General features: G+C 39.0%; 1 protein-coding gene across 5 annotated transcripts in view; it reads right to left on the minus strand.

Moving 5' to 3' along the window:
• LOC123501418 (microfibril-associated glycoprotein 4-like) overlaps positions 1 to 27,121 on the minus strand; it is a 47,192-nt gene that overhangs the window by 13,463 nt on the left and 6,608 nt on the right. Inside the window, exons 3-4 of one of the 5 annotated variants that reach the window (XR_006673631.1) lie at positions 21,702 to 21,797; positions 15,141 to 15,293 (exon numbers count right to left, since the gene is read on the minus strand). Coding sequence is in view for 3 of the 5 variants with exons in the window: in XM_045250241.1 (XP_045106176.1) it covers positions 21,702 to 21,803 (102 nt within the window). In the remaining 2 variants the exon portion in view is untranslated. Of the gene's footprint in view, positions 1 to 15,140; positions 15,294 to 21,701; positions 21,804 to 21,999; positions 22,473 to 27,121 lie in introns of those variants that run through there. The other 4 variants (XR_006673630.1, XM_045250242.1, XM_045250241.1 and 1 more) reach the window with 4 other exon arrangements.

Below are 27,121 nucleotides of genomic sequence, written 5' to 3' on the forward strand. Positions count from 1 at the left end.
ATCTACTTTGCTCACATTCACACATTGCTAACATAATGTAACCCTATTTGGTCCACTACTTACCCTACATTCCTAACTCCTTTAAAATTACAGCTCAAGAAAGTTGTCAGAATTATAACTAACAGCACCTACCTTGAACACACTGACCCTCTTTTCAAACGGACCAAACTTTTAAAACTTAATGATATAACAAAGCTTGCTATAGCCACACACATGTATAACAATAAAAATTATATTCACAGCATTCTTCCATCACATGATTATAGTACGCGCCACCGTGATCATCTTACTTTACCAATACACCGCCTTTCTCAGTTTTGGCATTCAACTAATTATCTAGGACCTGTTATATGGAATACTATTCCTCGCAAAATTCAAGAAGCATCATCTCTCAATGCATTTAAAACAATGCTATAAAAACATATTTTGTCTAGCTACTAATCTATGTTCTGCTAAATCATATGTACCAAGTGTTGTTCTAATTTCATTATTGATGATATGTAAAATATACATTGTGTCAGTTAGTTGTGATTGTTATTATTATTATTATTATTATTATTATTATTATTATTATTATTATTATTATTATTATTATTATTATTATTATTATCATTATCATTTATTGTTATTATTTATTATTATTAATTATTATTTGTTGTTATGATCATTATTATTATCTATACTATTGCTATTATTATCAATAATATTAATATTATTATTGTCATTATTATTATTATTATTATTGTTATTATTATTATTATTATTATTATTATTATTATTATCACCACTATTATTATTACTATTATTATTATTATTGTTATAATGTCTATTTTCATTATGATTATTATTACGATTAATATTATTATTACAATTATTATTATTATTATTATTATTATTATTATTATTATTATTATTATTATTAATATTATTATTAATATTATTATTATTATTTTCTTTTTTATTACTATTATTATTATTATTTAAATTCACTTCGGAAAAACATTTCGTTCGTTGTAGCTAACATTATTAGTTATTATTATTATTAAAATAGTTCTTATTCAACCAGTCAGTAGAACTATTTTATACTCTGATAAGTACTTGCCTGAAAAGTTCTACTTTATATAGGCTAGCTTAGTTTAACTGTAAAGATTGGATATACTCATATATACCAGTATGTAAAATGACTTGGCTATAAATAAATGTTTCAAATGTATAATCATAGGTTGTGACACTCTGAGCACCTCCAAGCCGAGTAGTTTTGTCTACATAGGCTGTTTCAACTAAATCCACATTAGCCTTGATATCGGTCCGTTTAAGCCGATCGCAGTGCACAACTTCCAGCGTGTTTAGCAATGGATCTAGTATTTCAAATTTATGTCCATGGAGTTTGTTTACTACCAGACGTGGTCCAACAAATTTAGGAACTAACTTTGCGTTTCTCTCAGGGACTTTAACCATTACTGAATCACCAATTTTAATTCTTACAAGTAACATAACATAACATAAATAATAGGATAACAAAGGGCCACCAGGGCCCATCTAGGTTATCCTGTATCAGTCGCACAGCGACCTCGTCATCAGTACTTAAAGATACACTTACAAGTACACAATACATTATATAATAATTCTAAATATTTGGCCCATTAACAGGGCTAAGTCCTGCAGCGAATTCCTCTACAATCTGTGATCCCCATACATGGGGATCATGTCTTGTTTAACTATTCTGTTAAGCTGATCGGTCTATAATTATTCGCATCATCCTTCCTACCTTTTTTTTAAATATTGGTGTAACATTAGCTAAGTTCCAGTCCTGAGGTATCTCGGCAAACGTAAGTGATCTTTCAAAGATTAACTTAAGTGCTTCAGAAATACTGTCTACACCCTCCCTAAGTACTCTAGCATGTAGCTCATCAGGACCACTAGCTTTCCTATCGTCTAGTTCAAGAATAAATTTCCTAATAATTCCCGGTTTTATATCAATATTTTCTAAAGCTCTTAAACTACTCGTCGCACTGTTTGTAACAGGATTTCCTATTCTTTCCCTAGTAAATACTGAAGAAAATTGTTCATTCAATGATTCTACTATGTCTTCATTTTGATCCACTACTACACCATCTTTTCTGAGTGGTCCAATCCTATCCTTATTTCTTTTATCACTAACTTTGTAATAACTATATATATTTTTTGGATCTTTACTCCCAGCTCTAGCTAGTTTTATCACTGCCTGCCTTTTACTTTTTTTTTATAACCTTACTCAAATCATCCCTGACCTGTCTGTACCTAATCAAATCTACATCTTCCCCACTTTTCTGCAACTCTCTATATGCCCTCTTCTTCTCTCTGATCTGTCTACCTATCTCGTGAGTCCACCATAATGGCTTCCTGTTTCTCTGCCTTATATCTTTGTTAGGGATACACTGCATCACTATACCCTTTACTACAACCTTAAAAATATCCCACATCTCCTGTGCAGTTTTATTTCCAAAACTATCTTCCCAGTTTACCTCTCCTAATAACTGACGTAACCTACCATAATTGCATTTCTGATAGTTTGGGACTCTAGTCTTATTCACTATATTATCCCTACTGGAATTAATGATAAATCTAATTATATGATGGTCACTGTTTGCTAAAGTCTCTCCTACCTCAACTTCCTTTAAACAATGCTCAATATTTGTTAGTACTATGTCTAAAACCTTCCTCTCCCTAGTAAGTTTATCTACCATCTGCACTAAATAGTTATCCTGAAAACTTTCCATACTTATTTTCACTAGCATCTCCTACCATCCTCTCCCAGTTTACTGACCTAAAACCCACCTGCTCTGACATCGTTCCCACCTACGTGCAAAACTACTACACCCTCCCTCTCCATCCCCCCAACTCTCTTCTGCACCTCCTCACTCACTGCCTTCACACCTGCACCAGGCATACACACGTTCGTCCTCCTATCCCTGTCTTTCCCACAGAAAGTGCTATCTAAGTACCTAACCTGAGAGTCACCCACCACACACACCTGAGGTGTGCTAGGCACAACCCTCCTCCTCCTCTCCTCTACCCCCTTCTCTCTCCTTTCACTCACCACAACCACTTCATTCACTCCACTCTCACTCTCCCCTTCCCCCTCCAACAAACCGAACCTATTTTCACACTCAACAGGTTTAGTCCTATCCTCCCTAACTGCCTCCGCTTTCCTTCCCTCGCAACCTGCCATCTCTGCCCATCCTGACTACTATCTTTCCCAGTCTGGCTCGCCTGCTCCCTCTTCCCCACTCTGCTCTTCCCGACAGAGGGCCAAGCCACCCTGTCGCCCTCAGAAGGTCCAACCTTCGGCCTAACACTGATCTCCTGCCTAATTTTTTCCACTGCCTCCCCAAGCCTCTTAACCTCCTCCTTCAACTCAAAGATGAGAACTTCGTTCGCACTTTTCCCCTCACTTAGCTTTCTCATTTCCTCTCGCAATTCTCGGTGCTCAAGAGAAAGAACTAAATTCTCGCTCTTGAGCCTACACACCATACATTCAGAAAAGTCAACGACCTTTCTGTCATGCCCACACATCTCACACACAACAAACTCACCCAATCCCACCTCAACACTCTCTTTCACGCAATCAATCACACTCTGATATACCTCAGTAGCTACCGCCATACTAATTTACAATCTGTTAACTCACAAGAACACTATACGTAGCCAACAAACAAATAAAAATACTTGGTGACGGCGGGGTGGGGGAACCGCGGTGGTGGGGGGCCTAAGTGAGGTCAACTAATCCTCTTTCAAGGTCAACTTGACGGTTACAAGCCTAGTCTCCTCGCTCTACCAAAATACATTTAACTCACAAACACTGATTCTAACCACTATTTCACTCTAATCTAACACTTGCAGTACACACTTTCACTTCACTAACACTCAAAAGCACCACACACAGACACCAAGCACAAACACCACTCGCTAACTAAAATAACAACAGCCAAAAACGGAGCGCACACACAACACATCCACTCGCCACCGCAGCTACGCCGGTGTTGCTGTGAGCTCATGCCCGTTTTAGAAGCTTTTAGCCTGTTTGTGACTCCTTTATATGTGTCTGAAAACACTTTGATTTGGCATTTTGCATAATCGTCCACATTGTTAACAGGGTTCTGAAGACTACTCAACAAGTCGTACGGAAGTTTCTTTTCCACTCCATAGATTATGTAATATGGAGTCCGTCCCGTAGACTCACAAACGCTACTGTTTATGCTAGCAGCAACATGAGGTAACCAATCTTCCCAGTTTTCCATAAAGCCATTTACGACTGGCCGCAAAACGTCAAGAACTTTCCTGTTCGCGCGCTCCACCAGCCCATTGCTTGCGGGATGATAGGTTACTGTGAATGTTTGTTTTATGCCAAACTGTTTACAGATCTCCTCCAATACATTGTTGCGGAATTCTGTCCCATTGTCACTCAATAAGACTCTAGGAGCTGAGTAAAGACAGAATAGGTTTGTCACTAGAGCGTGAGCTACCGCCTTGGCAGATTTATCATAAAGTGGAGCTAAAACTACGTACCTGCTGAAGTGATCAACCATCACCAGCACATACTTAGAGCCCTGACGACTCCTAACTGAAAGCTGTAGTACGTCTATAGCAACCACATCCCAAGGTCTTTCAGGTGGAGGATATTCCAAGATAGGAGCAGGTTTAGGTACGCAGGTTTATGCTGGACGCACTGTACACACTTGTTAATGTACTCATCTATATCTACGCGCATTGTAGGCCAATAATAGTTCATACGCACAGCTGACAGAGTACGATCTTTCCCTTTGTGTCCAGCGATCGCAGTGTCATGGAGTAAAGACAATACCACCGGTACATGTGATTCGGGTATCACCAGTTGTGTTACAGGATCTCTTTTACCTGAAGTCCAACATCTGCAAAGGACCTTCTCCTGTGTCAAAAAGAACTGTGAGAATGGCACATGTGTTTTGGGTAAGGTGGTTTCATCGCCAGATTCCAGAGCATAAATGACCTCGCTCCAGACGTCATGCTGACGTTGAGCATTAGCCAGCTCATGCAGGGAAAAGTTTTGTATGGGAGGAGTTTGCTCTATCACTCCTCCAACATGAACATTTCGAGACAGGGCATCCGCCACTACATTAGCTCGACCTGGCAAATACTTGAAGGTTGGGTTGAATTCCCATATAGTTAAATACCAACGAGCAAGTCTGCCGCTCAGGTTTCTTCCTTTGAAAAGCTCAGTAACCGCTGCGTGATCAGTGTACATGGTTATTGCCTCTTGAGAGCCCATATAATAGCCAGAGTCTCCTGGTGGTGAGTTACAGAGTAGTTTGACTCTGCTGGTTTCAGAGTTCGACTTGCGTATGCAATAACGCGGTTTTTACCACTTACATCAGTTTGCATCAACACCGAACCAAGCCCCATGGCCGAAGCATCCGTGAATAAAATAAGTGGAGCTTCATAGTCTGGAAAAGCCAACACAGGAGCATGGGTGAGTGCAAATTTCAAGTCCTCAAAACTTTTATTCTGGGCTGCATTCCAGTGGAAAGGAATGTCCTTTCTTAGCAAGGTATTCAAAGGTGATGCGATTTTTTAAAATCCCTTTACGAATGACCTATAGTATCCGCACAACCCAAGGAAAGAACGAACATTTTCTGCATTCTTTGGTTGTGGAAAATTTTTAACAGCGAGGATTTTGTCCTCTACTGTGTGAATTCCATCGCCATCCACTACGTGGCCTAAGAATTTAATTCTTGATTTAAGGAATTCGCATTTAGTTAATTTGGCTTTAAGGCCAGAGTCTCTCAATTTCAATAAGACAGATTCTAAACTGCCTAAGTGGGACTTTAAGTCTTTTCCACATATGATCACATCGTCTAGGTACACATATACATTTTGCCTATTTCCTCAGCAAATATAGTGTTCATCATGCGCTGAAAGGTGATCGGAGCAGATTTTAATCCAAACGGCATGCGTTTCCATTGAAAATGGCCTTGAGGGTGCTGAAAGCCGTGACTGCTCGCGATTCAGGTGCCATCGGTACCTGCCAGTAGCCACTTACAAGATCCAAGCTACTGAAGAATTTATTTCCCTGTCCTAATGACATTAATAAGTCTTTTAGAACAGGCAGAGGAAACCTTTCGTCCTCTGTCACTTCATTTACTCGCCTGAAATCAATAACAGGCCTAAATTGTCCATTTTTCTTAGGGACTAGGAACAAAGGTGAATTCCAGGGTGACCGGGAGTTCTCTATAACACCTTGTTCCAACATTTCTTTGATTTGATCCTCAACCACTTGCCTTTGACTGTGTGGAAGTCTATGGGCTGGTATGTATATTGGATTAGTTCCTGGTTTTAGTTTAATGTGGTGCTCTGCTCTGTCAGTTGCACCTAACGGTTCTCCGGGTAAGGCAAAGACATCACGATACTGCTTCAGCAGTTGAATGAGCGAGTTCCTTAGCTAGAGGTAATCCGCTACCGTGACAAGGTTTTCTAGCATTTGCGTCTCTGCCATTAAGTCTTCACTGACAGAGGCGCATACAGAGGCAACACTGGATTCAGCCAAGTCCATAGGTTCAGGCACCACCTGTCCATCATACGCTAACGCTTCACTCAAGAAGACTCCTTGTCTGAGTTTAATTGGTCCACCCGTGGTATTTATCACAAGAGCAGATGTTTGATGTCCATCTCGCACGGTACAAAGAGTCGGTTCCACTGCTAATCTTTTCACCTTACTGGGTCCTTCTATGCAGATATCACAACCCACTCGTGCTTTTGTGACGGATACAGGGATGTGCATAGCTGTACGGTCAGAAATGTTATGACTTCCAATTACCGTAGCGTGAACAACTGTCCATTTCCCTTGATGTGTTGTTTCTCCTGCCGTGCACAAGAGCTCGGGCTGGTTTGCCACAGCCTTAACTCGCAGCATAGCTCCAGAGTCGATAAGCGTTCTCTCACCCTGTTCTGTGGTAACCTTCCTAACAACAGAAACAAATTCACCGTCTGGTGCCTTTTCTCTTGTATCGGGATAAAGAAGCTAGGCTTCTGGGCGTCCCCATTGCCTGAAAACTCTTTCCTTGATACTTGATGACATTACTGTCAGGAATTATTACCATACGGTTGGATCTCATAGACGTCAAACCCAGAAGGCCATCTGAGGGCAACCCGAAGTTTGATGCCACGTAAAAGTCCAAACGCATAATTGAAGTACCCTTACCCAAGTTTACAGGGAGACGAACAATACCCAGAATATCAAGTCGGTCACTAGTAACTCCCTTTAGGTTAAGGTCATTTGGCATAAGGTGATATCGACCACCACGTGACACATGCTTCAGTGCTTTATAAGCCCTTTCGGACAGCACATTAACAGAAGCGCCAGTGTCCACAGCAAATGATGCTTGCACTGGCCCGAGTTTTGTCTCTAGGGCCATGATGGTAGACTGACTGCAAGCGGCCACTAAAGATGCGTGAATATCACTGTCATTGGTCGCATGTGCAGCCAGGTTAGTTCTTTGACCTTTATCTACCCTGGTTTGTTTTTTGCGGGGCACGAGGCTTCCCTCGACTGAGTCCCTCTAGACTCTCGACTCTGCCTCCACTTAGACTTTATATTTACTAAAGTGAAGCAGTCTTCTGTTGAGTGTCCATGACACTCATGGAACAAGCAATAAGCATTTTTGCTTTTGTTGTTCTCACTCTCAGTAGCACTAGCCGTCCGGCGCGATGCTGAGGCATCTTTAGCGCGTACTGGCTGTTGCTGGGGATTCTGGTGTCCCGCTGCGGCAACAGCTTGTTTCTTATCCTTTCTTTTAAAGCATTTAAGCGCAGAGTGTCCTTCACGCTGGCAGTAGTGGCAGGTAAATTTTGACTCGCCTGCCGCCGTCACCGCCGCGTACGAAGAAGGATGTTCCTCCGGTGTTGTTTGAGCACCCTGGGTCGCAGCCACCGTTGAAGCAGCCAAGCGATCCGCCACTGTAGAGGCAGCACGATGAGCGTTACCACCCCTTTCTGCAACTTTGTTTTTTTTTTATTTCAGTGCAAATGTATGCAAGGTTTCCGTAGGTTTATAATCTAGAGACAAAGCACACATCCTATATTTCTCCCTGATAGAGTGCATAAACACCAAGAACTCCAGAAATTTATGGATATCTTTTGCAGACATGAAGTCTCCATTCATCCAACCATTATCCTGTTGGTATTGGGTGAAATCAGAGGAGATGCGGTTTGCTTCTGCTTGTGCCTGCCATATACTAAGAGAAGCAGAGTTTTCCAGCATAGACTGCACCGCATCACTGACGCCCTTCACCAAACTGTGCTTTAGATTATTCCCAAAGGTTTCCAGGAAGTTAGTTTTAAACTGTTCATAGTCTCCGTTTTCTGAAGGATCTGTGAACGCGCTTGCTTGCATCATTAGAGCAGCTTGCGATCCTGGCTGTAAACGCGACCGCAAAAAGGAAATTTTGTCTACTTCCTCCGTCACAAACGCGTGCCTCATTACATCTTCGCACTGACTAAAATATTCACGAGCTCAATAATCAGGATCTGTTCCAGAGAATGCTCGCACCTCCGCTACAACAGGCAAAACCTTGGTTACGGCGTTACCTTGTGGTGTAAGTGGGGTTGAAGGCCCACCACCACCTGGTGCAGGGTTATGAGTCATGCTGAAAGGATTTCCTAAAGACTGAGTTACAACAGTGTTAGGAGAGGAAGGAGCAACTCTACGGTGCGTGTTACCACTTCTCAAACGACGAGAGTCATCATCAGTGTCACTACTTGTAGTATCCTCAGACTGATCTCCAATTTCCTCAGTTTCGGGTTTTTCAGTTTCCGCACGTTTCTCAGCACTCAGTTTGTCGAATTCCTCACACAGCCAAGTTAACTTCTGGTCCTTCTTAGCCATTTATTTATAAGAATTTATTTATTTTTTTTTTTTATTATAATAATTACTATGTATGCATCCATTTCAACTTCCAGGACTTCTAAGGCAAGTTTAAGGTCACTTCAGACGCCTTGAAGAAAATTAAAGAAGAGAAAAAACATAAAGATACACACATTAAATATTAGTATTGATAAATGGTAATTGTTGATATACTCGTACTACAGGCAACTGAAAAGGAGAACATATAATGCAACAGAAAATTATATACTACACTACGAAAAAGGGCTTATATCACATTAATTTCTGTGACAGCTCCAATAAATCATCACAAATATTTATGTCAGCAAGTGATGTATTTATTTTAATGTTTACTGTTGTGTCAGCTAACTGTTGTTTTCTCACCTAATACCTATAGTATTGCTTCGGCAGCCGCAGTTGGTTACGTCTTCTGCGTTATCCCTCGCCACTCGGAAGACCTTGAGAGGCTGAGTAGGCTGGGGATGAGAGGTGCCTGGACCAGTGGACTCCCCGAGGTTAAGGAGTTTTCCTCCCAGGCAGGCGAACGGCCCCTCAGTTCATGAGAAGCCAGCCACGCCCACCTCGACGTACCACGCCCAGTGTACCGTCAGCGTTTGAAGACGTACCACGCCCTCCAATAAAGCCGAAGTGTTGAGAAGATACAGGCTGAGTTATTTTGTTCCTCAGCCGCCAGGCGACAATTATAACGAGAGGGAAGTGCGTAACTCTGAAGGGTGTGAGTGTGTGTGTCACAGTAACGCCGCGCGTGAGAGTTCAAGTGAAAACAAGCCTTCCACACGAGTGACTTAAGAGCGAAGAGAAGGGGGAGAGTACTTGTTGTGGCGTAGTCACCAACCGCAAAGCGCGAGTCAGCAGCTGGCAGCGTTTCTTCTCACTGCCCGCTCTCCACTACCATGTCACTCCTCGGATTCCCGTATGAATTCGCTCAGAAGGCAGGTTCACAATGTTTCGTTTTGTCCCACAATCAAGCGTTTCCGTAATTACTGAGTTTCCTGGGTTTTTAATGTTCCTCAGTGGGTTATCCCAAAGCTGTAACACTATTTGTTAAGCGCTTTTGGTTGTATGAAGCTTAACTTTGTTTGATTAGCAGGCCAACTGTAGATTCTGTAGGCCCACATAAAGTTATTAAGTTTATTGTTTTTATTTATTGTCCAGCCGAGCGGTTTCACTGGTAGTTTTAGTGTTTCTTAACAACCCAGGTGTACAAGAAAAACTCAGTATATAAAAGTTAGTATATTATGTACAAATTTACAAGTGCTGTCCACACGCCACGTACAAGTACATACGGAAACGTGTTTTAAACTCGGGAAAATGTTTGTAATGTCACAGAGTTCACAGAGTCACTAAGTTCCCGCAGCACACAGTTCACACGCACACACTTGACGCACCCGGGCACCCCGCACTTCCCAGTCGCCGGTTATCCTCTTTCCCCGGCCGTCGCCGGCGCCCACCGCGCCCAGCCTCCAAGATGCTGACACAAGGGCGTCGGTCATGTGACGGGGGAAATGTCCACTGGGTGTTTTGTGTCGTGCACTACATTTATTTCTCACTGGTAGTGATACCTATATAAAATGCATCCTACCTATGGAGATTATATTAATGTATTTATTTATCTGAGTCAATCATGAATGCAACGAAGTACTATGGTCCGACTCAAATATGAAGGCCGCTGAGGGGAGAGACCTATCGGGGATTCCCCGGCTGCGGCGTTGCCAAACGTCGTAGTCCCAATTACAGGATTAACACTGAAGTGTGGAGAAACGCCCATCTCTCTCTCTCTTTCTCTCTCTCTCTCTCTCTCTCTCTCTCTCTCTCTCTCTCTCTCTCTCTTTCTTTCTTGCTTGTTACTACTTCTTCCTGTTTCTTATTACTATATAGTTCTCTCATGCACGTGTGTGTGTGTGTGTGTGTATAATCCTGCTTCCGCGAGTCTTTCTGGTTTACGTATTGGTTCTCCTGTGACGCGGCACACACACACACACACACACACTCTCTCTCTCTCTCTCTCTCTCTCTAAAATAGACAAGTAGACATGCATCTTTTTTTTGTTGTTTTATTTTACTCTTTTTCCTCACCACCCATGAGGTAAGAGTTAAGGTGCGTTTTTTTTTTTATAGAGGCTTTACCCTGTAGGCATAATCCTCTCTCAGTTAATTAATCAGACAGTTCTTCGTCAGAAATGTCCTCCACATTGATAATAAAAGAATCCTCTAAGCAGAACTTGTTGACGCTGTAAATAATTAATTTCTCTTGACTATGAAGGTTGCGATGGCGAGTAGCGCGGACGAGATATTCACCTTCCATCCTGAGCGACAGGGAGGGGATGAGTGATTCGATATGACCTGGGGATTATCAGCGGTCAGGGAGGTTGACCTCACCCATGTCCAACCTTGAAAAGTAGCAACGCTGGAGAGCAGTGGTGCTACATTTTGTGGTATCTATACAAAATCATTGTCTTCATTACACTAAAACAATATTCAAAGCTCTCTATACATCCTTAGTAGAAATTTAGAGGAATATACTTTTATGACGGTTCATTAAGATGTAAGTTAATAATGAGATCGAAACATGTGCTACGATGCTTGGCGACGCCACAGCCGGGGAATCCCCGTTAGGTCTTCCCCTCAGCGGCCTTCATATTTGAGTCGGACTATAGTTAGTTTAATGAAATAGAGAAGCACCTGCAACTCCTGTTTAAGGAAAAGGCGAGGTCAGCATTTACGCCTGTTGCACCATATTACGAAAGATTGCATCAGATTCCTATAATGAATAATATACTTATGTAACAATGGTCCTACCTATCCTATGGCGGTTACACAGCTCTGATCCTATTTTTCACTCATGCTGTCTCTGAGGACAGATTGCTTGCTGCAGAGGCTATCCTTCAAAAGCTTAATGACCCAGCAGCCAAGCTATATCTAGAATTTCTGGACTTTGTGTTGTTATTTTTCAATGATCTGAATAAAGAAATGCAATCGGAGGAGCCCAAGCTCTTTCTCATTCACAAAAGAGTAACAGCAACTTTGTCCACCTTCTTGGAATGCTACATCAAAGAAGATCATCTTCATTCAACTCTAGTGTGCAGTGTTCATTTCAGAGACCCAGCAAATTTCCTGCCACTGGAGGAAATATACCTTGGTGGTCGTGTGACAGCTTCTCTTTGCACGAACCCTAACCTTGACAACCAACTTCAGACAGAGACGCCTTCAGTTCTACATTGAAGTGGTATCTCAAATATTGAAAAGAATCAAACTCTCTGATCCAGTCCTACAAGATCTTGAATCAATTAATCCCCAAGCCATTCTCAAGAAAACAGTGAAGTCCATCGTGCCACTGGCATGTCATTTTCCTAATTATAGTCAATGTGGAAGATTTGAACGCAATTGACAATGAGTGGCGCTTACTGCGAAACATAGACGTGGGACTTGACAGTGATGCAAGTATGTCTTACTTTTGGTTCCAAGTAAAAAAAAGTAAAAAAAAAAAAAGGAGATGATTCACTAATGTTTCCTCTGACTGGACGCTTCATGACTACGTTAATGTGCCTGCCACACTCAAGTGCAGCTGTCGAGAGAATTTTCTCTCAAATAAATCTACTTAAAACGAAAATGAGAAACAAGATGAACACCGCAACAACTAAAAGGACTGCTCCATGCTAAAAACAACATTTGATTCAGCTACCTGCCATGATTTTAAGATTCTTCCAAGCCATCTCAACAGAATGACGGAAGAAATTTACAAAGCAGAAGACCAGCAGCAATAAATGTAAGTTGAAATTCTCTCTCTCTCTCTCTCTCTCTCTCTCTCTCTCTCTCTCTCTCTCTCTCACACACACACACACACACACACACAATATGTTGCCATGGTAGTTTTATTGCTGAAAATGATGGTGTGAACATTCAATGTTAAAGTTGTAAAGGTTGTATCACAGCAACAAATGAAAAAGGGAACTTTTTTGTAGAAAAGGGAAATTTTTATGCATCTCCTTGGGAAATTTCGTGGTGGGAACCTGGTAACACTGTGTAATGCCCGCCGGTAACGCGTGCGAATGTATTCACGCTGTGCTCCGTTGATTCTAAAAGCCATTTAAAATTGTTTTACATCACTATCTCTTCTTATTTTCTGCTACACCAGAAAGAAATAGGGGACCACAGCACAAACTTATTTACTATATAGTTCATGCTTCGTCTAAGCTTGTTATATACTTTCCTGTATAGAGCATTTCTCAAGATCAGGTAAAGTTCACGTCTTTGAAAGAAAGGGGGGCAGGGCAGTTGACCTTGAATTTTTAGCCCGATTCAGCAGGATATTTTTACTCCCTGCCTTAAATTATTCCTCCCGGGAAACAACCTAGGAATGGTTTCCCCCCTGAGTTTTTTTTTCCCGAGGGAATTACAGACCTATGTAGGATATTTTTCTCTCCAAATATCGAAATTGATATTTTACAGAAGCACTTAATCAAAGGAAAGTTTAACAAAATGATAGGATTTTTTTCTGCATAATTATATGTTTGTGTAGTCTAGTAATTTAATTAATTTACTAGTACTTGTGAAGTACTAGTGTTGAATTTATATGACAGTATTTACCAAACACATCTACGTATAACATACATAGTAGCTATAATGTACTATAATATATAGTATAAGTATAGTAATATATAGTAGCTATAGTATAAGAGGAGGGGTCCGGGTGGGCGAATCTTTGCCCAGAGGGATAATATTATCCTGGGACAAAATTTTTCCAAGGGGATATAATTATATCCTGGGTCATGATTCCCTCGGGGGTGGGGGGCAGAAACAGACTAGGACACCGGGAAAGAAATTAGGAAAAAAGAAAAAAATGTGATAGAAAGGAAAGAGTCGGAGTAACATTAGCGTTGCCGTCCTATAACTTTTTTAATAGTTAAGCCTTCCAGTCCCAGTTTTCTCTCATGATCTCTTGTTTGAGTAAGTTATCCATTAAAATATAGCAATGTGTCCGCGTGACGTCACACTAAGCCCCGCCTTAACCACGCCTCATATCCCCGCCTGCAATGACTGCCTATGGTGACTGTGGCCCAGACAACCCTCCTGCAACGCACACAAAGGAAGGGAGGGCCTAGGGAGGGTAGAGGAGGCGGGAAAAGGGAGGGACAGGGTCGACCAGACCCTCTATGAATCAAGTGGGTATGGAGATGGGGGGAGTGGACTGCTAGTACGCAGCGCAGGCTAACGATAAAATAGTCAGTCTTGACCTACAGAAAACGCTCTTTCCGATGGTGCTAACGCCAGCTCGCTACCTCTTACCGCCAATTTTTTTTATAGCCCTTGCTATGTGTGGGCTGATCGGCATTACAGTTTCAAATATCACCCGCCGATATGTAGGCTGGTCGTACGTTAGGGGTTAATAGTAAAATTAAGGTTATAGCCAAGCATGGTTTCTTTGTTCACTATCTCTGTCTCTGGGACAAACATTATACTTTGTTACTCAATTGATATTTTCTTTCTTTCTAAGCTAAAAAGTAGACTGCAAGAAACCATGATCATATGAAGCCCTGTAAATTAGTTTATTTTCATAACTTATATATCAGAGTCTGATAATGAAATTGTCTGTTGCTAACCAATTCGTTCTACATAGACGTTTTCGGTGTCACAGAAGCCTAACAGAGACCTAGCTAATGGACACTGACCATCCTGGTAAGTTATTTTAGGCTAAAGGCATACCATGTTCACGGTATGGCAAGACACAGCTTAGGGATAGGTTGATGAAAGCACTGCAGCACCCCCGGGCTATTTCGGTTTCGGCTGCAAATTTTCTTTTCTCATTAAGAAAACCGAACAAAAATTACTTGACAGTTTCCTTGTGTAGCATTAATCTCTGCAGACGCGTTAAGATTTTGTGTTGTACACCATGCGACTATATTTTGTTCTATATAATGATGTTAGTTGTATAAACTCAAGTAACTATAAAGAAACACTATGGCAAAATAACAACAGAAAAATACTGGAAGGAATAAAACCATGGTAAATCAATATATACATCGTAATATAGTGCTTTTGAGACGACTATGCTGTACTGTGAGATGATGCTGATCCACTCAATTAAACCAGCTGTCAAACACTGAAAACTCGCTTGTTTGTGTCTTCTGTTACAAAGCACTAAAGCAAGAGTAAAGCACATTAGTGCAGAAAAACTGTAAAATATGATATGAAAAATACATTATAAACAAAAGATTTAAACCAACTGAATGCAAGTGATGTACAGCGGCGGTGTAGTAGGGACGTGTAGGTATAGCGGCTCAGCAGGATGGGATGCTTACACAGCGTCTCTTTAACCCATACTGTTTCAGTAAGGATTCATCGCATTTGGAAAAGCCATAAGAATTGCCTCCTCTACACTGTAAAAAAAAATATGGGGTAAGATAAGGGTAAATTTGTATGAAGCAAAGGTAAACTTGGTGAAATAGGTAAATTGGGTGTATAATTTACCTTTTCCCCATACCTTACCCTTTCTGTAAGAGTAAATCTTGTTCATAATTAACCCTTTGTAAATTACCTTTTCATTTCCACATTAACTTTCAATGCACCACTTATTTAGGTGTTCTTTTCTTTGTAAAACAGGGTTTACGTCATAAATATGACATACAAATTGATAATTCCGCAAATTTACATATGTTTCTTAAGAAAAATGAAAGTTATTTAATAAAACGAGTTGGTGGCATTTGGCACGTTTTCACTACTGCCATGTGGCTGCTGGTGATGGATTTTCAGTGTGCGACCTGAAATATATATATATATATACGTATATATATATATATATATATATATATATATATATATATATATATATATATATATATATATATATATATATATATATATATATATATATATATATATATATATATATATATATATATATATATATATATATATATATATATATATATATATATATATATATATATATATATATATATATATATATATATATATATATATATATATATATATATATATATATATATATATATATATATATATATATATATATATATATATATATATATATATATATATATATATATATATATATATATATATATATATATATATATATATATATATATATATATATATATATATATATATATATATATATATATATATATATATATATATATATATATATATATATATATATATATATATATATATATATATATATATATATATATATATATATATATATATATATATATATATATATATATATATATATATATATATATATATATATATATATATATATATATATATATATATATATATATATATATATATATATATATATATATATATATATATATATATATATATATATATATATATATATATATATATATATATATATATATATATATATATATATTACTTTTCCATTATATTTATGGTTTCATATATATTTCAGAACATGAATTATTGTTTGCTGTCCAGATGATTCCATCACTCTTCAGAAAGGATGAGGAAATGTTGATCATGGACAGCATTGAAGTATGTTTTATTTCTTTTACCTTGATATAAGGCGGGGGAAATAATGAGAAAATATTTTTTCCATGTATAAAATTATGACTACGATAGTGTGAGGGGAGCTTAGAGACCCAGGAAGAGAGGGCAGTATTTATTTTTTTTTTTTTTTTGTGTTCATTGTGTGACTGATCTTTGCATACTTAGGACAAACTAGTATTCCGAATGCTCATGGTTTGTTCTGTGGAGGTGATTGTCTCTGGCATGGAAGCATTCATTCCTCATTCTTTCTCTACTTCTAAAGCTCGTAAACCTTGGTTTAACTCAGCCTGCTCTCGTGCTGTCCATGATAGCCATCCATCTCCATGATGTTCACAATCTCTTTATTACTGCATCTTATGTTTGGGGTGGTTCCACACCCACAGCTCTCCATTTGTCTCATCAACAATCCTCCTCTAACTGACTGTCTTCAATATCTCTATTCCTGCCGCAGTGTTGCATCTTTAGCTATCTTTTATCGCTATTTTCATGGTTACTGCTTTTTTGAACTTGCTAACTGCGTGCCTCCTCCCCTCCTGTGACCTCGCTGCACTAGACTCTTTGCTTCCTCTCATTGCTTTTCTGCCCAACTCCCTAATGCAAGAGTTACTAGTATCTTCACTCCTTCATCCCTTTCACTGGTAAATTCTGAAACTCTCTACCTATGTCTGTATTTCCATCTCCTTACGACTTAAGCTCTTTCAAGAAAGGGACACCGAGACACCAGCTCTGCTAATTGGATTTTCCTTGGACTTTCGCTTTCTGCAGGGTATGGGCATAGAAGCGGGATTTTTCTTTCATTTTTTTTTTCTCCCTTGGCCACACCCTTGTTACGTTAAAAAAAAAAAGTATACATACTAATAACAGTTTTTTTACATTCCCCAGATGATCAAGTCTCCATCCCCTACGTTGGTGGCACAGAAGGACATTCAGGTGTTCATCAACGTGGAGCCCATATTTGTGACAAAGATCACAAAATTTAGTGCAGGGTTTGAAGCCCTTTTTCATTGTTTTTGGGTGTTTGGGCTCCAGTACCTAAAAGAAATAAAAAATACAATATTGTTTTGGGAAAAAGTAATTTTCAAAGGAAGCTTAAAGGTTCCAGCAACTGTAATGTCGTGGGCCAAAAAAATTGTAGTTGTGTAAGTTTACACCATCATCATCATCATCCTCATATGTTTACTCAATATTAAATATATATGCTGTATTTATGTTTTGTAATCCCTTTCCTTCAGGATATATATATATATATATATATATATATATATATATATATATATATATATATATATATATATATATATATATATATATATATATATATATATATATATATATATATATATATATATATATATATATATATATATATATATATATATATATATATATATATATATATATATATATATATATATATATATATATATATATATATATATATATATATATATATATATATATATATATATATATATATATATATATATACACAGTTAAGAGAAAATAAAAGCCAATGAGTATTTCATTTCACAGAATGGAAGGGTATATTGAAAAGGGTGCATGATCTTGAATATATCACAATTGAAAAGTAAATAAGAACCAGTTTTTATCCTATTAAAGGGTAAATGAGGTGACCAAGGGGCAAATCATCACCAAATTTTACCCAACAGAAAAGGTAAAATATGTCCCATAGGGGTACATCAGCATTACAGTTTACCCTGCAGAAAGGGAAAAATTCTTGATTTACCCTTTTTGAAAAGGGTAAATGAGGTGACTAAGGGGCAAATCATCACCAAATTTTACCCAACAGAAAGGGTAAAATATGTCCCATAGGGGTAAATCAGCATTTCACTTTACCCTGCAAAAGGGGGAAAAAAATTCTTCATTTACCCTTTTTGAAAAGGATAAATTACTTTTAATTTACCCATTTTTCCAAAAGGATAAACTGTGTACAATTTACCCATTTAAGGGTGTGCTATTTGGGACACTAGATTTACCCTTTTCTTGCCTTTACTTTACCCATTTTTTTCTAACAGTGTATAACTTTGGTCTTTGATTTTTTTTTTCTTTTTTTCCGAAGGAAATCCATTTTTGTTTCATTCCAGTTAACAAGAAAATGAATTTTATTATGAAAGTGTTGATTAGAAACCATAGATCTTAATTTGACTAAAAATTGATGCTTGAGGAAAACGGTGCTTTTCGTCTGATTCAAGACAACGGAAAGAGTTGACGGAGCAGTAAAAAAACGACAGAAATCGTCGAAGACGACAAAAAAAGTGCTAGTGTGACGCCGCCTGTATGAATGGTTATTTTAACAGATGCGTGATAGAGAAATTAATGTGGTGCGTGTATGAAGGGGAGTGTGTAGATGGACTCCCGGAAGGATAGGACGTGAGTTCCGTTGTGTTCTCGTTTCTCTACCAAATAAAGCGGAAGAAAGGACACCCTCTGCCTTTTCCCTGCCCTGAAGTGGCGTCTGTGAGTAGTAGTACACAACAAACGCCCACGATATCCTGGTTGCGGTCCACGAGACCTGTGCGAGGTGGATTAAGATGCCACGTGGACAGTGATAAACGTAAAATTACCTAGATCAAACATGGTAAAACCTGTAAATTGGGGCAATAATTGTCGGGAGTTGAGTAGCAATATTGTTCCTTATTTTCCTTATGTTAACCATTTATTTTTCTTATATTTGTTTTCTATTTGTATTTCAGTAGTTTTGGAAATCTTGAGTCCAGAGATAGGTCTAACTTATGTTGAAAGCGAATAAGGAAAGAAGAAAATAAAAATTATTGGCCCCCCCCTTGAACTGATTTAGACCAGAATTAGTCTGGAACAGAACTAGTGCTATCAGAGCTCGCTGGGACTAAATTATCATTTCGGTAGGTGTCTACTACCTTCTCCTTGCCTCATCACAATGTCTCGTCAGTGTGAAAGGGCAACAAACCTCACTAGCCATAAGACAAGGAAGTTCCTCAGAGATTTTTTTTATTATTAGTAGTATGTTATGGCCTATAGCGCCCATAGGCATATTTGAAGAGTATGTGTGGGAAATGCTGTTCATCTTCTGCCCATTAGTGGAGTAGGCAATTTTATTTATAGTGCTACCCATATTAGGGTCCATATCGCCACCAAAGCCCATCTTTGGTGTTACCACCTAGAAACTGGGTATCATGGTGACATGTAGGTAACTTTAAACCACTCGACAAATGGTATAGCTTCAAAGCAGTGTGTGATGGGATTCGAACCTATGCATGAAAGTCTGCCTGACCCATGCTCACCACCTTATCCATTACGCCATCGCCTCCCTAAACTGACATGCCAATCTCCAAATCTCCTCCATCCACTACGCTCAGTTTAACAGGTACGCAGAGGCAGCTTTTAAGTTGACTAAGAAGAACCACATATTTCACAGAAGCTCTTTGAATACGGTTAGAGTTGCTAGAGTACTCTTGCTAAGATCATTAATGAATAATAGATAGAGAGTGGGTGACAAGACAAAACTTTGAGGGACACCACTGTTAACAGGTTTAGGAGAAGAACAGTGGTCGTCTACCACGGCAGCAATGAAACGGTCGGAAAGGAAACTCTTAATAAAGTTCCAGAGAGAAAAATAGAAACTGTAGGAGGGCATTTTTGAAATCACAGCTTTGTGCCATATTCTATCAAAAGCTTTTAATATGTCTAACGCAACAGCAAAAGTTTTGCTGAAATCTCTAAAGGAAAATCCCCAAGACTCCATAAGGAAAGACTGAAGATCACCTGTAGAGCGGCCTTGCCAGATGTTTGAGAATGTTCCTATTGAAGATAGATTGAAATACTTAAGACAAGCAAGAAATTAAAGCTAAAGAAGGGTATTTTGAGAAATTAGAACGGTCACCCTTTCTAGGAACAGGCTGAATGTTGGTAAACTTTCAACATGCAGGAAAGGTAGAAGTCGATAGACATTGCTGAAAGAGTTTGTCCAGGCAAGGCGCAAACACGGAAGTAAAGATTTTGAGAAAAATAGGAGGGAACTCGTCAGGTTCATAAGCCCACCAATGGTTTAAGCCAGAGAGGACATTGAAAACATCATTACAAAGATCATTAATTGAAGGTATGAAATGGTCAGAGGGAGAAAGACAGGGAGGGACAAACCCAGAATCATCGAAGGGGGATTTGTTAGCAAAGGTTTGAGAGAAGAGTTCAGCTTTAGAAGCAAATGAGATGGCAGTGGTGCCATCGGAGGAAATAAAGAAGGGAAAGATGAAGAAGTAAAGTTATTGGAAAAGTTTTTGGCTAGATGCCATGTCTCGAGGAGAGTTAGAATTTGAACGATTTTGACATTTTCTATTTATAAAAGAGTGTTTGGCAAGTTGAAAAATAGACTTGGTATGATTCTGAGTAGAAATATGAAATGCATGAAACTCGGGTGATGTACTTTACATTTTTGCCTGGAATCATGCCAAGTCTGTTCTTCAACTTGCCAAACACTCCTTCATATATAGAAAATATCAAAATCTTTTTAAACTTCAACTCACCTGGAGACTTCTGGTATCATTCCAAAGACATTTTGATGGCTATTACATGAATTTTCATTCTTAGGTTAATTTTAGCCATTCGATGAGGGTATTATTTGTTTTCTATTGTCGTTTTTTATACTTCCTTTCAGTTTATATTGTTCTCTCTTTCTAGCATTATGTACCATTACACTACCTTAAGAGAGTACGTGTGTAATTGGTTGTAATTGCACGGGAGGAGCAGTGTAGAAGTTTGTATCTTAATAGGGTAAGGTGTGTTTTACATAGCAAGAAGGGGAATGTCTGTGGTGACTGGGTGGTGAACGTCAGATGTCACTTAGAGGGGGATGTCTAAGGTGACTGGATGGGGAACGTCAGATGTCACTTAGAGGGGGATGTCTGTGGTGACTGGATGGGGAACGTCAGATGTCACTTAGAGGGGGATGTCTGTGGTGACTGGATGGGGAACATCAGATGTCACTTAGAGGAGCCTTCAGCCCCACCGGATTTCTGTAATCTAAGGACTCACAATACTCAAGAAACCACCATAATCAGCTAACTGCTGCTATCTCTACTTCTCATTCAAACAGTTGTGTTCTATAACAGCAATTGATTATCTTTTTGTACCATTGTGTTGAATTAATTATGTTATTTGAAAGCACTCATATTTGTTTTAAGTTGTATGTTGAGTAACAGCACACATTGTTTGTGTTCAGTTCTATAGAAGACGATACTCACTTTTTGGCACAGTTATCATCCCATGCGTCGTTGTCAGCGTCATGGGTGCTGAAAGCTTGGCCGCTTTTCCCAGAGAGGCCGTCCCCTGCGTCACCGCTGTACCTGTCACCACCACACACACATGTGCGTGGAACAAGAGAACAAGTGAGTTGATATATATATATATATATATATATATATATATATATATATATATATATATATATATATATATATATATATATATATATATAAGATCAGTAGAGCAGTTAGCATGAAAATAGCGATAAAAGATAGAGAGAGATGCAATATTTCGGCGGTGAGAAAAAGGCTATACAGTTAATCAGAGGAGAGGAGTTGATGAGACGAAAAGCTTTTGATTCCACCCTATCTAATAAAACTGTGTGAGTGGAACTCTCGAAACATACGAAGAGTACTCCATACAAGGACAGAAAAGGCCGTTGTACAGAGTTAGCTATTGGAGGGGCGAGAAAAACTGGCGGAGACGCCTCAGAACACCTAACTTCATAGAAGCTGTTTTAGCGAGAGATTAGATGTGAAGATTCCAATTATGATTATGAGTAAAGGAAAGGCAGAGGATATTCAGTGTAAAAAAAGAGTATACTTGTCTGGAAGGTTGTGTCGAGTTGTTAGATGCAGGAATTTATTTTTTGAGGCATCAAACACTACTAAGTTTTCCCTGCCCTAATCAGAAATCTTAGAAAGATCAGAAGTCAGGCGTTCTGTGGCGTCCCTGCGTGATCTGATGACTTCCTGAATGGTTGTTCATCTCTGAAAAGACGGAAAGATGTAAGGTGGTATCATCAGCATAGGAGTGGATAGGGCAATAAGTTTGGTTAAGAACATCATTAATGAATAATGGGAAGAGAGTGGGAGACAGGACAGAACCCTGAGAAACACCATTATTAATAGATTTAGAAAAACAGTGGCCATATACCAAGGCTGCAATAGAATAATCGGAAAGGAAACTTGACATAGAATTGCAGAGAGAAGGGTAGAAACCTTAGGTGGGAAGTTTTGAAATCAAAGCTTTGTGCCAGACTCTATCAAAAGTTTCACTGAAATCTCTAAAAGAGGATGACCAAGACTCGGTAAGGAACACCAAAAGATCACCTTGATGGAAGCCATACTGGCGATCAGATAGAGGATTGTGATGTGACAGATGTTTAAGAATCTTCCTATTGAGGATAGATTGAAAAACTTTAGACAAGCAAGAGATTAAAGCTAAGGGTTGGTAGTGTAAGGGATTAGAACGGTCACCCTTTCTAGGAACAAGCTGAATGTAGATAATCTTCCAGCAAGTAGGAAAGGTAAAAGTCGATACACTTAGTTGAATGAGTGTGGCCAGGTAAGATGCATGCACAGAAGCAAAGTTTTTTGGGAACAATAGGAGAGACCCCATTAGGTCCATAAGCCTTCCGTGGATTTAGCCCAGCGAGGGCATGGAAAACATCATTACGAAGAATTTTAATTGTAGGCATGAAATAGTCAGAGGGAGGAGGAGAGGGAAGGACAAGCCTGGAATCATCCAAGGTGTAGTTGTTACCAAAGGTTTAAGAGAAGAGTTCAGCTTTAGAGACAGAAGAGACGGCACTGGTGCCATCAGGATGAAATAAAGGAGGGGAAGATGAAGATGTAAAGTTATTGGAGATGTTTTTGGCTAGATGCCAAAAGTCACGATATAGGAGTAGGTTTTTGAAAGATTTTGACATTTTCTATTTATGAAAGAGTGTTTGGCAAGTTGAAAAACAGACTTGCCATGATTCTGGCAGAAATATAAAACGATGACATTCAGAAGGTGGAAGGCTCAAGTGCCCTTTGTGGGCAACCTCTCTATCATGTATACCATGAGAACAGGCTGTGTTAAACCAGGGTTTAGGAGGTTTAGGTTGAGAAAAAGAATGAGGAATGTACACCTCCATGCCAGACACTACCATTTCTGTTATACATTCAGCACACAGAGATGGGTCTGTGACACGAAAACAGGAATCATTCCAGGGAAAATCAGAATAATACCTCCTCAGGTCCCTAAATCTGGCAGAGGCAAAACGCCAGAGGCACCTCCGCTTTGAGGTATTCTAAGGAGGAATTGAAGAAATAGTACAAGATATAGAAATGAGATTGTGGTCGGAGGAGCCAAAACTGAGAAGATAGGGTAACAACGTAAGCAGAAGAATTAGAGGTAAGGAAAAGATCGAGAATGGTGGTATCTGGAAGACGGTCAGGAATACCAGTACGGTGTTACATCAGTTGCTGTAGGTCATGAAGGATAGCAAAATTGAAGGCTAGTTCACAAGAATGGTCAGTAAAGGGAAAGGAAAGCCAAAGCTCGTGGTGAACATTGAGATCTCTAAGGATAGAAATCTCCACAAAAGGGTAGAAGGACAAAATGTGCTCTACTTTGGGAGTTAGTTAAAAAACTTAGTATAGTCAGGGGAGTTGGGGAGAGATACACAGCACAGATATTAGAGAGTGGTGGAAATCTCAGAATATTCAAGAGCATGGGAACGAGAACAAATTAGGTTATTGCGCACATAGACGCAACAACCAGCTTTGGAGTGAAAAGGGAACAGAGAAGGGGCTACTATCAGTTGCCTCACAAAGCTGTGTTTCGGTGAACAAAAGAGTTTTAGTAAAGGAGAGGTGTTCCACATATTGAAAATTAGATCTAATATCGCGAATGTTACAGAAGTTAATGAAGGAAAACTCGAGGGAAGTGTCAAAACATTTTGGGTCGCCACTGAGAGAGCAGTTCGACCTGGGGACATTTCTGGTTACCTCCCCAGAAAGGAGCTCCGAGGTTGGATTTGGAGACGCCATTTTGAATTTCAAATTTTAAGTGAAAGGTGTGTGTGTGTGTGGTAGGTGTATGTAGTTTTATGTAAGGAAAAAGGACTTGTGTTTAGAGGGCAGGCTTTGACTGCCCCCTTGAGTTGTGAGACACGAAGCGAAACGTTCAGCGAGATCACAACTAGCTTTAATGGAAAGTTCACAGCACTCCTTGAACTAGTACTATTAGATCTCGCTGGGAGTAAATTATCGCTTTGGTAGGTGTCTACTACCTCCTCCAGTCATATATATATATATATATATATATATATATATATATATATATATATATATATATATATATATATATATATATATATATATATATATATATATATATATATATATATATATATATATATATATATATATATATATATATATATATATATATACAGGGCGTCTATAGCGTACACGGTACAGGAGAGAAGACCCACAAAGGACGGTTATCTTCATTATATCCACTTCACAACGTTTCGAGAAAGTACATATCCCATCTTCAGGTACAAAAAGGCACTGTAAAACCACACGTAAAACGTTAAAAAAAATTACTAGACGCAGTGGTCTTGCTACCTGTTCCTCCAACAGGTAAGTGGGGAGGGAGACTGGCTTACCAGTATTTATAGGCTCCTACTCACTAGATGGCAAAATCTGATTGGTTCACTAAGAATTTCCTATCCAATACAAAATATAGTACAAAATTCTAATCTATCATACCTAATGCTTTCTTTTTTTTTCATTAGCTATGACAGATTAGAATTTTGTACTATAATTTGTATTGGATAGGATTTTCTTAGTGAACCAATCAGATTTTGCCATCTAGTGAAATACTATAAGCCAATCTCCTGTCTGTGTCTTTATCCTCCTACTGTATTTCCTTTCGGCCTTAGTGTCCCCCGGTGTGGTGAAGGTGAACCCCGCGGCTTGCCAAGGGGGGCCCTTAGAGGGCTGCCTTAAGCCCACCGGAAGGGTCGGCCAAAAACTTGGTCAGGAGTAGGCGCGGGACAAGTTGGTTGCGACAGTTGTTAGCAACTGGGCCAACAAATTGTCTCGCTTAGGTAGGCTCCTTCATATTCTTTCTTAGCTGTGTTGTGTGTCGGGCTTCGGCCCCCTTGTAGGACCTTATCTTTTTCGTGTACAACTTCCATACTCCAAACAAATGTTACCATGGCCCGGGTAAGGATCAAACACCCACGACCCAACAATGATATAAAATTAATTCTCCTCAGGATCCTATCAGAAAACCTTGTATACGCGACGAAGATCATCCCTACCCCCGACTCTTATGTCGTGATAACTCGGTCTGACGATGAAGTGGACAAGATTTTCCAAACAGCATGTTACACATCACTAAAAGAGAACGATTTCGATCCCATTATACCACCAGAGCTTCGTGCAAAAAGAACCATCATACTTTTCAACGTAGACGATTTCATTCTCTCACACACCGAGACCGATATCAAAGAAGAACTACTAAAGAATAATAACTGGATGACTGGTGGTATAGAAAGCGTGTTCAGGATCCCGAGAACAAAAATACTTAAAATATGTTTAAAAGAAACAGGAACAGCAAAGACTGCCACTGACAAAGGACTACTAGCTTTTCACATGAGCATCCCTTCGCATAACATCAAAATAGATGAATTTATCCCTATCAATACATGCATGCGCTGCTACGCCCTGGAAGACCACACAACTAACAATTGCCCCACCCGAAAGACCATACATTGTGTTCTGAATGCGGCAGTAAAGAACACACCTGGAAAAACTGCAACACAGACGTGAAAAAATGCCTAAACTGCTCAGGACCTCACAGAACTCTGGCCAATAAATGTCCCAAAAGAAAAGAAATCAAAGAAACCAAAAGGAAACAAAAGAAAAACATTGTTAACTATAGTCAAGCTGTAAAAACCAACAGCAGTAACAATACACTTCTTTCTGCACCCGACATGTTCAAGAAAGATACAGCATCAACCATTCTTACATGCATCATTCACTCCCACATTATCAATCTTGCAAATCCAGGAACATACCACGATGAACTCAATAAAGTATTTAAATTAAACAACATACCTCAAATAATCATGCCAAAAAACCCACCGTCAAAAGAAATCCTAAGCCTGGCAGCGTCAGCACCAGCACAAGTAAAACTAAATGTACAAGAAGAAGACAACCCTACTGATGAGGAAGAAGAATTAGAAGAAGTAGAAGTCGAAGAAGAAAGGAACATGAAGTTACAAAGCCAACAAAAATAAGTGGAAAAGGCATAGGACTACATATTATAACAAAAAAGAGCACTGGATGGCCAAAAGGAACTCTATACCATAAATACATCATAGAAGGCATAGAACAAGGGAAGTATAAATTCATATTCACCTCAACAGCGTACGATGAAGAGGAAATATATCACTTGCTAAAAACCAACGATATTGATCTCACTGATGTATGGACAACAGAAGAAGACTCAATATTCAGGAAAATACGTAATGGACTTCACCAAGAAAAAACTCCACCTGCAAAAGGACGTAAACAGCACAAAAGGCAAAACTCTCTCTAACTAAGCACCCACTCAGCACTCAAATACTAAAATA

Source organism: Portunus trituberculatus, chromosome 9 (genome assembly GCF_017591435.1).
Source record: "Portunus trituberculatus isolate SZX2019 chromosome 9, ASM1759143v1, whole genome shotgun sequence".
NCBI lineage: Eukaryota > Metazoa > Arthropoda > Malacostraca > Decapoda > Portunidae > Portunus > Portunus trituberculatus.